At 30.0% G+C, this 14,669-nt stretch overlaps 1 protein-coding gene across 3 annotated transcripts in view; it reads right to left on the minus strand.

Annotated features, from left to right (window-relative positions):
* LOC148237111 (lachesin-like) overlaps positions 1-14,669 on the minus strand; it is a 306,235-nt gene that overhangs the window by 32,607 nt on the left and 258,959 nt on the right. For all 3 annotated transcript variants that reach the window (XM_088183322.1, XM_088183323.1, XM_088183324.1), the window contains one exon: positions 7,405-7,575. In XM_088183322.1, coding sequence (XP_088039448.1) covers positions 7,405-7,575 — 171 coding nt within the window. The remainder of the gene's footprint in view (positions 1-7,404; positions 7,576-14,669) is intronic.

The raw sequence follows: 14,669 nt of genomic DNA on the forward strand, positions 1-14,669 counted from the left end.
TATGGTTGACTAATGAGTGATTTATAAACCCAAGAAAATGTTTATATGCTGTGAAAGGTAGAAAATTACATTTATTATAAAATAAAGTACATTAGCGTCAATAATATGTATCACTTCTCAAAATCATAAGAATTTTTGATGTATCCGTAATCCTTGGTTGGATTTCTCCGAACTTTATGCGAATAATGTTTTATGCAAAATTACTGGGTTAAAATATCATAAACGAAACTCACGAATATAGATTATTAATATCACTGGAAGAATTACCTAATTTGCTTAAAAAAATTAACTGTCAAACAGTGAGGGCTAAAAATGGTTTTATTAAAAAAAAACAAACATGAACATTTGGCATTTATTTATTTTGTGCTTTTGTAGTGAAAATATTTATAAAAAATATAATGTCAAAACGTTCACAATTAAGTTTGAGTGAAAAACTCGGTTTTTATAAATTATTAAAAAATGTTATAATAGGAGCAGTTAATTGGGCTAAGGACTAAAATAATAACCATTGTTGAAGATGGAATGGTACTACTTGCCATTTTGGTTTCTTGATGTTTATTTATTTTTCGAGAAATAGGAATTTTTATTTTCACTATTCGATTTATTTGTGAAATTTTGAGAAATAGTAAAGTATAATATTGTGAATATATTTATTTTCGCTAGTATTAGTGTGACAAAGCAGAGCTATTTATGTCAATTAATAATTCCAACAAATGGATATTAACATAAATAAATATACATATCATTTTAAAATGCATTATTGTCAAGAAATATTCACTCATAAATTACGAAGTGATCATACGCGTGTTGGGTGCCGAAATAAAAAAAAACACGAGAACAAGAACATATTGTAAGACGTCATTTCGCAGCATATCAAATGCCTTTTCAATGCCTAGCAGATGCATACCGTTTAATATAACTTTTACTAAAAAAGTGTGAAATTTTTTACTGTTACACATATATTACATTTATTATCTGTCTCAGATAGTGTAAAAGGCTTAGTAATTTTTTTGCATCTGTATTATTTAATTAAAACTTTTTTCATTAAATCAAGCAATTGCAATAAATATATTATTAATATATGAAAATAGTTTCGTACAAGTTTTTGATTTTTTTTTATACATCAGCAATAAATCCGATGTAAAAGGCAACGGGAAACATTAAAAAAATACAGTAAGGTTTTCACCACGTACGTTTCATTCGCTATAATAGAAAAAGGGTCTTGAGAGTTCACTGATGTAAAAAATTACCTAATTGTGTTTCTCGAATCGGAATATTGTACAATAGAGATTGAAAAATTACAGGAAAGATGAAAATCATTGCAAAACCGGTGACCTATAGCAAAATTGGTCTAATTCACGCTAGAATGCATTATATTAAAATAAATTCTTTTATACTAAAGTATAATATATTATAATTTAATAAAAAAATATTAGTAGTATTTTTAAAATGCATTACAGGAACTCATTTTTTCATTGATTATAAAAGTAGAAAATAAAAAATTTTTATTATCTTATAATTTATAAGATAAGGTATTTTAAATTATTTCAAATATATAAAAATCAATAAAATATATAAATATAAAGATATGTTCCCTTTAACAGATAACATAGAAATATTTCAGTGCGGTGCTTTTTTTGATTTATTATGATAAGTTTTTAAGGTAAGGGGGCGCAAATCTTTTTATAAAGTAAAAAGTCGTATATGTATATTTAATAAAAAACAAAATAATTAGTTTTTCGTTGCAGTACGATAGTAAAAGATAACTGATAATATGTTACAATGTGGTAAACACAATCGACAACTACTAAGTAGGTATTGAGGCATCAGACTGAATTAAGTGACATCTATTTTATTATATATAAACTATTATTACATCTGAAAGGTAGAATATGTCAATAATAATAAACTAGATTGATTTTATTTAAATTATTTATAATTAATCAATCTGTGACATTAGAGAAATAAAAATTATCTCTGACGATCTACAGGAATTATATTTGTATAAAAATCAGAAATTCTGATCTTCCAGACACAATAGAAATTAAAAAAACACTTAGGTTCATATAATATTTGAATCCAGGTGTTTGAGATTTTAGTCACCTAGTGCTATTTATATTACATTAAATTCATTTTTGAGATCTGTCTGAGACTTATCTCAAAAAGACACCGAAAATAACTATATGTCAACTTAATTACCTTTTGTAGTATTGTGCGTTAATACTATATGATTGATAACTACAGATAATAGATCAACATATCTAATGTATGTGTAAAACAAATATTATTATTTACAAAACATATATTTATTAGCTATAGTCTGGTATAATAATATTATTTATAAGGATTTGCGCAGCTGTTTACTTTTTAAAAGTTTGGCTTGCTGATAACGAGCTTACGAGCATGAATATTATTACGAATACACATACGAACGCTGTGCAACGTAACAATTTGGTAAAAATAACACATAATATGGTTGTATTATACCCGAAATTGTAGGTTTAGATATGTATATAAAAACACTGCCATTTTAGTATGTAGCAGTTCGATTTTTAAAGCCTTATAACCCTAAGTATACATAGGTATTACACAAATACCGAAGCAATATTTATGGAATAAGCTTAGAATTTTTTATTATAAAATTATTTTTAATACATTTTTTTGTGGGGGCCGATTAAGTTGAGTAGCCTAGTGTTACGCAGAACTTTGGCAACACAGACTGACGGAGCGGCGGTGGAAAGGACCAGTCGGTTTTGGCAAAGTAGTAGAAAAGACGCGCCGGTCAGATCTGTAATTAACTTTTTGTATCATGTAAATGAAATGTTTATTTCATTGCAAACCCATCACTATGCATTTTTTTTATTTAAGAAAATAAAAAAATAGTAAACTTAATATGAAAAAATATTAATAATAAAACTCGCATAATTGTTTTATTAAAATCATAATATTCGATTTTAAATTTATAAAATCTTACAAATGGTTAGATTTGTAAGATTTCAATTAAATCAAAATGAATTAAAACTATATGTAAAAATTCGCATGACATTAGGCCTAATTTTTGTTGGAAATTTAAATTTGCGTATAAATAACATTTTGACAAAATTATTTTTCTTATTATAGAATTTGAATGTTATTTTAAAACTATCAATGTATTTTTAAGATTTTGTAACCCTAAGGGGTGTGCTTCGTAGCCAGTGAGACGCAGGTGAATCTAATTAGAGTTTTATTAGATTATACTTCAATTGCGACAAACAATAAGCGGTGAGATGTTTTCTCCGAGTGGTGGTGGAAAATTTGGCGTAGGGATGATGTCCGTGGGAGGTCCTCAAAGGTCTTTTAGGTACATGCTACCGCATCGAAACTTGCGCTGAATATGTTGTTTTCCGTCACTTTCATGTCTTTTGTATAAACTGTACGAAATACCATATTGTTAAACCATCTCTCTCTGATTTGGCACTGCTTTCGCGTCACGCAATCGCTTTGCTTCCTTCCGTCAAGGGTTTCGTGCATTGCGTGCCATGATAAATCACAAATTGAATGGCGAACGCAGACATGAATTATGAAGTGCTCATTTCGCAGCCGAATTAATTCGGTATACGTCATTGTGTCTGATAATTAATGCACTAACGTAATGCAGCCGTCGACACTTGAGTGCTACGGCTTGCGGTTTAGCCGTTACGGTTACAATGACGACCATCGCGAGACCGATCGTAGAAAACCCACTCCCCTTTTATAGTTTAATTAAATTATAAATAATAGAACTATGAAATATATATATGTTATCAAAAGGGAATTGTACCGTAATGCTAGTGTATTAATTTAATTTTATATATTAATATAAATCGCTGCCGGCCGCACGCACAATGCTCTTTGACCGCAATACCGAAAGGGTTACGTTTTCTGCGAATGTACAAAAGGAAATGCGAATTGAGTGGGTTGCGGGTGGGCAAAGGGTCTCGTGAAAAATCTTCAAAAGTCGGACCTTCAAAAGGCAAAGCGGAAAAGAACAAGTGATTGCCGAGCAGAAAGGGCACCGTATCGCACATACGGTCAGTGATTGATATAAGTACTTAAATAAATTGAAAATGTAAAAAAGTGACCATTATACGCCGTTTAGATTTCAGTATTTATATTAAATTATATTTAGTATGCATATGACAGAGAAAAATTAACATCTACTGTTTTAAATATAACATTAGGTATATTTGTAAAACATCAAAGCAATATTTTATTGAACAAAATATGCTTTATTTACATAAATGGTCGCATGCCAACGATTTACCATTGAATGAATGTCTTGATTATAAATTATTATTAGAGGTTGTAAAGTCGTCAAAGGCTTCTACCGTATAAATACGCGTTTATTAAAGTATGAGGAAAGGTCAGCGGAATATGTTGAATGAGGCAAAATATTTAATCCTAATTAGTTTATTTTTCAAACTGATTAGTAAAGTATAAGGTCTTATAATATCCCTTCAAGTCTGTTTATCAATATTGGGTGTTTTATAAATTTTCTATGCATGGTTTCACCTGACATAACAAAGTATCAATGAATAATTCCCTAGAATACCAGCAAAAAGTCACGATATTTTTTTTTGTGTAAATTCGTGCTTCCGAGCAAGTTTTAGAGCTTATTTGCTGTCTTACTCTTCTGGTTATCGTATAAGTGCAGGTAAAATTTATCTTCAATAATGGTTTACTATTATTTCTGGAAACTAATGATAAAGAGACATTAAAAAAAGTTTATATTATGGCATTTATATGTTGTGGAACGATTTGATGCGTTGTTTGTGGATTAGCTTTACTAGTGTTTCTCAATATTTTTTGTTAACCAGCAGACTAAGATCTTCTACGGGACTCATTTTCAAGATTAATATTGCTAGTAAAAAAATATCAAATTTCTCTGACTAATAGTACTCATGCCAAATCAAAAATTGATATTATTTAGTAATGTGTTTCACTTTGGACTTGTACAAAAAAAGATATGCAAATATTATGCTCTATAACAAATTATTAAGTTGCGAGATACTATTTATTTTATTTTATTTTTTATTAAAAATCAGACCATTGTGACTTGGCAGATTTTCTGAATGCGTCATGGCGGCGGCATTAACGTTTAAAAAATCCATCTCCTCATAGCTAGCGCCGAAAACATTATTGTATTCGGCAAACTAAGTGGTGCTTCTATTTCTTTACATTTCACTGTGACGTTATGCAGCTATAATTCGACAGTGACTTCTGTGCCCAGTGTCATCATGTCACTGTATAAGTCAGAAAAAAAGAGACTAGTGTGTCAAATGTCGTGATTTTAAATCAGAGTGGAGTGTGAATTATTTTATTATCGAATTAGACAAAGAATTTTGTTTAATGTGCGATGAACTTATGTTTGTACTTGAAGAATACAATCATCACTATATTAAGCACTCGATACGATATTGACAACTTGCAGAAAAGTTGAAAAATTCAAAATGTTTTTATTTTATTTTAACATCTTTATTTCGCGAAAATAAAATAAAGGAAATGAAGCTGTAATTAAATTTAGCGGTAAATTAATAAAGTCGTGAATGATTGTTACAGCCTTATATTAGTCTATTAGGTTTTCGGTAAGAACAGTTGGAGCACATTGTGCGCTACATCAATAGGCAATTAAATAGCAAAATAAATGTTTTTTCTGCCTCATTCAGTGGGTTAAAATTGTTTTGTCTCTTTGCATCTTTTCTGATTTCAAGTATTAACAAGTCGTCTAATGTCAAATTATCACAGGTTTATTTTTGTGAAATTGCTATTATTTTGTGTAATAGAAAGATGAGATAAAAATAGTGTTAAAAAGTATTTTGGGTAGGTTTTATGTGAGATAGTTGCTAGAAAGCCTGAACACATTGTGCGTAACATCAATAGGCAATTAAATATCAAAATGAATGATTTTAAATGTTTTTTCTGCCTCATTCAGTGGCTTCCATTTTTTCTTTTTGACACCTTTTCTTAATCTAAGTATTCACAAGCGCCTAATGTCAAATTATAACAAGTGTAATGTTGCAAAATAGTTCATATTTTGTGTAATAAAATAATGAGGTAAAAATAGTGTTAATATGTACATATTTTTAGAAGATTTTTAAAACAGTTATTTTTTATCACGTTGCTTATTCAGAAATTTGATGCTATGTTTGAAGCAACTGCATGAAACAATTACGGATTTTTTTTAAGCAAGTTGAGAAACTGTTACCGAAATATATTCTGAAGTGAAAAAACTAAAATGTGTCACATTATTTGGTTAAAAATATAAGCAGGTTAATGCTTAGTTGGAAAAAAATATGAAGCTTTTGAAAATGCACGGAATTTATTGTAATATTCAAAAGCAGTACTTTGTGGGAAAAATTCCAATCAAACATGTGTCATTCAACCAGTTGTGTAAGCGGTGAATTTTATTTGCTCTCGTGAACTTAACCATCATATTTTTTTATTAAAGATGGAATTCGAATAGTTTGCTTTACTAAGAGAAAAATTACGTTTTTATTAAGTCCTCTGAGACTAAAATATTTAGTCAAGTGCTTCACAAAAAAAGAGTTACTTCTATTCATTATAGCAGAGAGAACTCTGCTATAATGAATAGAAGTAAGACACTATATTGCATAATGTTATTACTTATTTGCAGTGAATATTTTAGTTTTATTAAGTGCAATTAACATTTAATAAATTATTTTAAGCACTAATTTAATTACATGCAACATAGATTTAACACTTTCATACACTCGTGCATATATTTTCATTATCAGGCTAGTAAAAAAGCATGTATGCATATATTGCGTATTATTTATTTATTATTTCCTGACTTTAGATATCATTAAAAGCCATTGAAATATTTTTTATATTTTCACATGAAAAATAAATGAAATGACATTACATATTTTATTCACATTACGACTCGGTTTTCATACTTGCGCTTGAGATATAGACTCCAAAGGGTTAAAAGTGCTATATACGTAATAATAAAAGTGAAATATGAGCGTACAAAGTACGCGAATATGATTATATAATAGTTTAGTCATCTATTTTTGTAATCCAATCCTCATAAATGCGTTTATTGTGATTCTCAAACTTAATTAGTATAAATAAGGCATCTTCCGAAAAGCAAGGCCGAGATTAAACGTACATAATATGTAATATATACAAGCGTTATATTATTTGAGATTGTACAATTTTGTGAGCAATCTTATCAGTGTGCTAAACCGAGACAAAGGTCTTGTTGGCCTTTTTGATTTGGGTCTTGTCGCTCAATGAGCCAGGGCAATATGGAAATTCCGCATAGTTAACCACAGAAATCCCTTGAAGTTACTCGAGGCCGTTTAGAAAATCGACCTACCAGAACTATTTATATATTGAAAGATTATTGAAGTTTCAAAGTACCTCTGCTGACGTCACCAGACTCGTTTCTAAGTACTATGTGATCTCCGTCTTCTCTCCTCCAGACAATCCTCGGCAGGGGTCTTCCTGTGGCTTTGCAGTTCAAGAGAGTGTTTGTACCCTCTTCTATGGTCAAGTCGCTGGAGGTTTGGTCGTCCACGATGTCTGGAGGCACTGTAACGAAAAATCATTGTCTTAAAAATAGTTACAAGAACACTATACAGATATGAGTTTTCAATAATACATCAAGATATTAAAAATAGCAAATACCGACAAAAATTGAGTGGTTAACATTTTTTTAAATCACATATTTCCTCAGCCAACTCTGTGTTATAGTGTGTCACGAGTTCCATGTCAAAATATGAAACTTCAAAGCTTTATATGAAACGTCAGAAACGTCAGTTGCAAATATAAATTTTTCGACTATTTTCCGCCTTCCGCTACCAAGGCGGTCGCTTAAAATATTCTCGAATAGATTTAAAGCCTGAAGCGTTAGCTGATAAAAAAAGACACTGGGCCCGCACTACCTTATGTATGAAATGTGAGGAATTATTGTAAATATTCATGGAAGCGTACCCTCGAGGGTGACTGGATGATAAAAGCTTGAAAAAATGTAAATTTACATTTAAATTATTTAGTAACATAAATTGGTTCGTGTACTTATGAGATAAAATTGTTCACAATGTTTTTTTAGTGATGTTTCAAACACCCCAAGCATCATTAAATTAAATAAAGTAATATGTAGTTCAAAAAAAGGGTAGAGAAAGTACATATATTTATTGAATCGCATAATAAACTATCTTGTTTTATTTGTACAGAACTAGGGATAGCAATATCGATAGTACCAATACAGGTGATACCAGTATTAGGGCAAAAATTGACCTTCGGTACTACCGGTATTATAAAATAAAATATCAGTAGTTTTATTTGTTAAAAAATATATATCTCTGATTTAGAACTACGTAAACGACAATGCCCATATTACAATTATTAATACATTTATCTAACGGTACCTAGCAGTTCCCAGTAATTCTGTTACACATGTAACAAAAAAATAAACGCGCCGTCACGATCTGCCGTCCCCTTTTTTATGATAGGGATGGCTGGCGAAGTGAACACAAAAGCAAGTATTGCAAACACGATTTTTTTTACTGTTTATACATTTTTATCTCTATTCAGACATATTTCTACTGAAATATACTTCACTAAACATAGGGTTAAATATTCAATAATTATATTTAAATAAAAAACGTATTTGAAAAAATTAATGTGGATGAACATTTTACAACCAGTAAGTGAAAAATTTACCACCGATTTGAATCGTCCATATTAAAGCATTATTTAATGATAATTTCAGCTTTTGTACTTAGAACAATAAAATAATTGCAGTAGTCGTCAATGTTTGTAATAACTAAAAACTAACATGTTTTTAAATATTATTATTGAAATAGATTGGAATACAAATAAATTGATTTATTGTATAAAATTTTCTCCCATTCTGCCTTTACTATTATTTTAATAACCCAAGTGCAACGATAGTTAAAACTATGGCACGAACACCCAAAGTGCAAATCGGTGAGTTTCATAAATAAGGGATACACTCGGTATGTATGGCAATGCACCGGTGCTTCGTCGTGGCAATAAATTGCCAGTCCTAGCCGCCATGACGGTAGAAACCAACTGGGAAATATGGGGAAAGGGTTACATTTTCAAACCGCATTTTCATGCACGTCTGCCACATTGATATGATTGAAAATGCATCTAAAAACTTTTTTATGAATGGCAATAGCGTGTTCGGTGAATACAGTTATAAAGCTGAACTATAGCTGTATATAATGACTTTAATTTATTATCAGGAGCATTTTGTTGCATTTGGTAGTGTGCGGTATCTGTTATTTTTTTATAATAAATATTTTTTTAATTCATAACATTTTAAACTGAAGTTCGGGAGATTCAGAGTAACTAATAAACTGAACTAAATCGAAAGATCAAAGTAAAAGCTGCTGCTTTTATCGAACTTTTTTTGGTTGATTCGACGTAGCTGAACTTTCCTATATTCCAAGTCCTAAGCTAAGTGGTCAAGTTTAGTGTTGAAGTAATGATTCAAGCAAGCCTCCCGAGAGGGAAAGGGGAAGGGGGACAAATTTCCGGGGCCCATTCTCTTCGAAAGGCTCGACTCTGGAAAAGATCATAGCAAGAATATATTTACAAAAAATTAAAAATCGACCTCAAATAATAAATCTGAACTAAACTATAGTGGTTTAAGATGTATGTATTTCAGGTATATGTTGCTTAAGCCCTTTTTATAAATACAATAAAGCAAAAAAAGCACACACTTTCTAGGTAGTACTTTCACAATAAACATTACTATTTAAATAGATTGTAGTTTTTTTAAGCGGCTCCATTTGTGTTAAAATTTGTTTGTAAATTATTGTGTACTTTATTATTTTTTTACGTGTAAAATATTAGTCATGAAAGGAAATATTCAACGAATGTAAATTAGTAGCAGTAAAATTAGGTATTTTATCTGAAAATTCAGATCGAATACATAAGGAAGGAGCAAAGAAATAACGAAAAGTCAAAAACAGTACTAGCGGAATTAAATAAATTAAATATTTTTTTAGATTGTATTATCGGTAATTTGACAACTAAATTTAATGCATCAAAATAAATAAATAACACATTCAGTTTCATGTGGTTATTCCTAATAGAAAATCTAGAAAAAACAGTCTCGAATCTATCCCGAAAATATTTTTTTAAACATGTCATTTCAGTACATCAGAATACATTTTCACTGGTAGATATATATTTTTACTTGCAAAAATATAAACTATCTGGCAAGTGCTAGTAAAATTATATGATTTCAACTTTTCGATATATAGTAATATATTATTTACATACATATGCGATGTATAAATGTTACAATGAATGTGTATTTTTTGGTTAAGTTATATTTTTAAAAAGAAAAGTCTCTTAACAAATTTAATTATTAACTGACTATATAATACAATTATTATAAAAAAATTTATTGCAGATATTTGGTAATTGAAATTAAATTTGGTCTTAATTAGTGTTTCTTAATTTGAATCAAGGTGCTGCATTTTAGCTGCTCCTTGCTAAACAGCGCTATAAATGTTGTTGTGCGACAATTTAGCTACCTGTGCTATATTTAATTTATATGTTATTAAAATACTACTTTTAACAAAAAATAATGATTGCTTTTAAGTATTAATTAAATATAAAAGACCATGAATTATTATAGCATGATAATAAAATAAATAAAAAATATTGTAAAATATGCATTTTTGTCCAATTTATGCTTTTACATATATCAAATTAAATGGATTAAATATCTATTTTAAAAAAAATAAATACTAAAACTATATTATAAAAAAATATTTATAGCTAAAAATCTAAAGGTCCGGTATTCGTACATTTACTAGCTGCGGTAGCTTACGATAGTGAGAGACCGACAGATAATTTACCAAAATATGTGATTTATTGTAAAGATAATAAAAGTATAAACTTTGGTAGCTAATATTAACTAAAGTATATTTTTATATTAAAACTAAAACTTCACATTAATCAAGAAATAACAGTATTGCACTCATTTTCATATCCTATGTAGTGTGAATTAATGTTTAATGAGGCTAATGCATGCTAATTATTAAAATTTATGTTCCGTTGAACCGCGGTGTATTTATAAAATTTAAATATTTTTGGTAGTCTTCATTATTTTCAATCCTTTGATCATAATTTTCTACCGCTTGGTCTATCAAAGACTTAGCTTTAAAATATATGCAAACTTTAGGCGCTTTTGTAGGTATCTTTAAAGCTCGAATTTGCACTCTGAAAAATATATTCTAACAAAATTTTATCGGTATCGGTCAAACATAAGCGTTGAGCGGCGCTTCTCAAAGTACAAAGCGTTTACCAAAAGAAACCAAACTAATTTTACTAAGAGTCTGAAAATGACCGACGGTAAAACTTCGCGGCGGATCGTTTTTGCTGTAAGAAGCTTACGACTAATTTTCATAATTGCAAGGCAAAAGTAGCTTTCAGTTTTTGCGCTTTGTGTTTAATTAAAAATCCCGTTTTAAATAATTTTATATATAGCATATAAGATTTTTGGATGATTTGTTGTCTCATATGTACAACTTTGTTTAGGTCGATACGTGGCGATGATTAATTTTAATTGGTTCGAGACCAGAGAGTTTCTGTTTTTGTTTGATACTCGAATTTATTTATATGTGCTCACACATATTCGCACGCAGCAAAACAAAGGCGTTTCAACTATTCAAAAGTTAAAAGCTTTCGTGGCTTAATGGCGTAGATGGTAACTAGTAAACTTTCGGTCGGAGATCATTCATCTAGCGCGCGGATATATATATACATTTATATACACACTCACACGTATATGTATATACGGCACACTTTGCATTGTAAGAGAAGGGTGCAAAGTTTTCCAAGTTTGCCCTCTGAATTGGCGCTAAGTAAACTACCAACCACACGGGGGATAAATTTCGAATTGGAGTACATTTTTGAGGTTAAATCAATGTGCGAAGTTAGGCCTGCAAACAACTTTGCACTCACGGAGCTCTGATTAAATTATCAAATAAAATTAATTCGTTATATGATTTGTTTAACATAACAGCCAAAACATGTCATTCATATTTGAACGTAATAAAGTTGGAATAGCGCATTTCATAATGTCTCAGAATAGCACCGCTGAGGTTGCGCGTTCGAGCCCCGGCGGTAACAGACTCGAATTTTCCTTTATTAAAATGCGCAATTACTCTAAAACAGTGGTTCTTAACCTTTTCAAAGTCACGGTGCACTTTTGATCAAGGGAAAAAGTGGCGGTACACCAGAATTAAGAGGTCGAAAAAAATATGTGGACATAATTTTTATTACATATTTAAAAAAAATAATAGTTACCTACAAAATTACATACAAATTTTTTACATATTTTTTAAAATTAAATTATATAAAAAAGTTAAGTATTGAAAATAAATTTAGGTAGTTAATTTTGCCCTAGAACCAATTTTTAATTACGTGTTTTATTAAAAATATTTGTATTAATATTTAAAGGTGTTCTTTGGATGGCAAATCTAAGTGGTGCATTTTCCCCCCTTTGTTTACCCAAAATGACGTTCCTGCTTAACATAATGGAATTTATATGATCGATCAAAAATTAATTAATGTGATACCTGAGCTTGTTGGCTTTTGCAGATATTAGAAATATTAGGTCAAATATTTTATGTAGTTACCCTGAATTCTTCGTTTAAATTTTTTTCTGTCTTTCTCGTTTTTTAGTTTTCATATTAGTTGTTGTTGAGAAACCAAGCTCACATAAATATGATGTTGAAAACTGTAACAAAATTTTTAGTGCCTTCATGTAAAGAACTGAATATTCCTCTTGGAGAGTAATCGAAAAATTCTTCATAGTTATTTTGGAAAATTTAATTTTTAGAGTACGATCAGTCGACAATTGGACTAATTTGATGATTTCGTATCCGGTCATACTTTTTTATATTTAAGAATGGAAAATAATGTGCAATTTTTTCTTCCAATAAAGTTAAATGGTCTATTATTGCGGAAATAACTCCCTTGGGAATGTTTTCGTTAAGTGAAGGAAACATCTTTTTTCTATTATTCGATTTTTCGAAAGAGTTATTTTTTTCCGAAATCCTGTCAATTTGTCAATGGATGTCATGAATTTTTCGTTTTTTCCTTGAATGCTTGTGTTAACGTTATTTAAGTAATTAAAAATATCTGCTAAATATGCCACTTTAGCATACCAATCATTATTCTGAAGACATTTTACAAAATCATCCATACCTTCATTTCGAAAAAAGATTAACAATTCATTCTTAAGTTCTATGAATCGGCATAAAACTTTACCGTTAGATAACCACCTGACTTCAGTGTGAAAAAGCAAACACTCGTACATAGCTTCCATAGAAATGCAAAGTTTTTTAAACATGTGTTTTTAAAGGTCTTGATTTTATGAAATTCACTATATTTACAACTTGATTTAGTACAGGTTTTAGTGTTGCTGGTAATGTTTTCGAAACTAAAGATTCTCTATGTAAAAAACAGTGCGTAGATATAATATTAGGTTTTCTTGTCTTTGCAAGGGTTACAAATCCTTTAAATGAGCCTACCATTGAAGGAGCACCATCCATAAAAATTCCTACACATAACTCCCATGATATTTTAAATTGTTCTAAATATGAATAAATAAGATCAAAAACATCTTGTCCTGTCGAATGCTCGATAAGTTCTTTGCAGCATAGATATTGATTCACTATTTTGTTTTCATTTATGAAACGAACGAATACGAATCCTAGTATTTGTGCCTTACCGCTAATGTCAGTAGATTCGTCGACTTGTAAAACAAAATATCGCTTGGAAAGTTTATCGTTAACTGTTTTCTCAGTATCATCCGACATATTTAATTTTTTTTTTTATTGTATCGTTTGAAAGAGGAATTTTCATAATTTCCTTTTTGCTTCATCACCAAATATAATTTTTCCTATTTCACAATATGCAGGTAAAATTAGAGACTCTGCTATAGTATGTGGTTTTAATTGTACAGCAATCAATTCAGCAATATTGCATGACGCCAGTTGTGCCTTATCGGAAATTTTAACAGTTTTTTCAAAATATTTCGCTTGTTTATTTTGCATGCTTAACAATCTTTTGAAGTAATCTTTACTTTTTGATGCAAAATCGGCGTGCTTCGTAGTGAAGTGGCGATTTAACTTGTCAGTATACATCGCCCTATTGGGCAGTTTTTCTCCACATACAACACACAGTGGAATGTGATATCCTTCCTCATTGATGCTAGTAAAACTGAAACGTAAATATTCTTCAGAATACTGTCCATTCATTTTTTTGATTTTACTGGATATATTTTCTTTTTTATGAGACGTATGATGTCTAGTAACATCGTCACTACTTCTTCCACTTGTACTCCCAGTGTCATTAATATTTTGGTGTGATTCACAATTTCGTTTGGTAATAAATTTATCCATTGTGGGGTATCACGACTATAATAAAATATAAATTGATTGAAACATTAAGCTTTCACCATTTTGCGTATTTTTTGTTTTTACCAATTTTCTCGCGGTGCACTTGCAATAAGTTCTCGGTGCACTGGTGCACCGCGGTGCACCGGTTAAGAACCACTGCTCTAAAACATACTTTCAGTATTGTTGTATTTATTATGTCTGATTTGCGTACTAGTTGGAACGCATTGGGCT

Source organism: Plectrocnemia conspersa, unplaced genomic scaffold (genome assembly GCF_051122295.1).
Source record: "Plectrocnemia conspersa isolate PC_06_02 unplaced genomic scaffold, ASM5112229v1 ptg000003l, whole genome shotgun sequence".
NCBI classification, from domain to species: Eukaryota; Metazoa; Arthropoda; class Insecta; order Trichoptera; family Polycentropodidae; genus Plectrocnemia; species Plectrocnemia conspersa.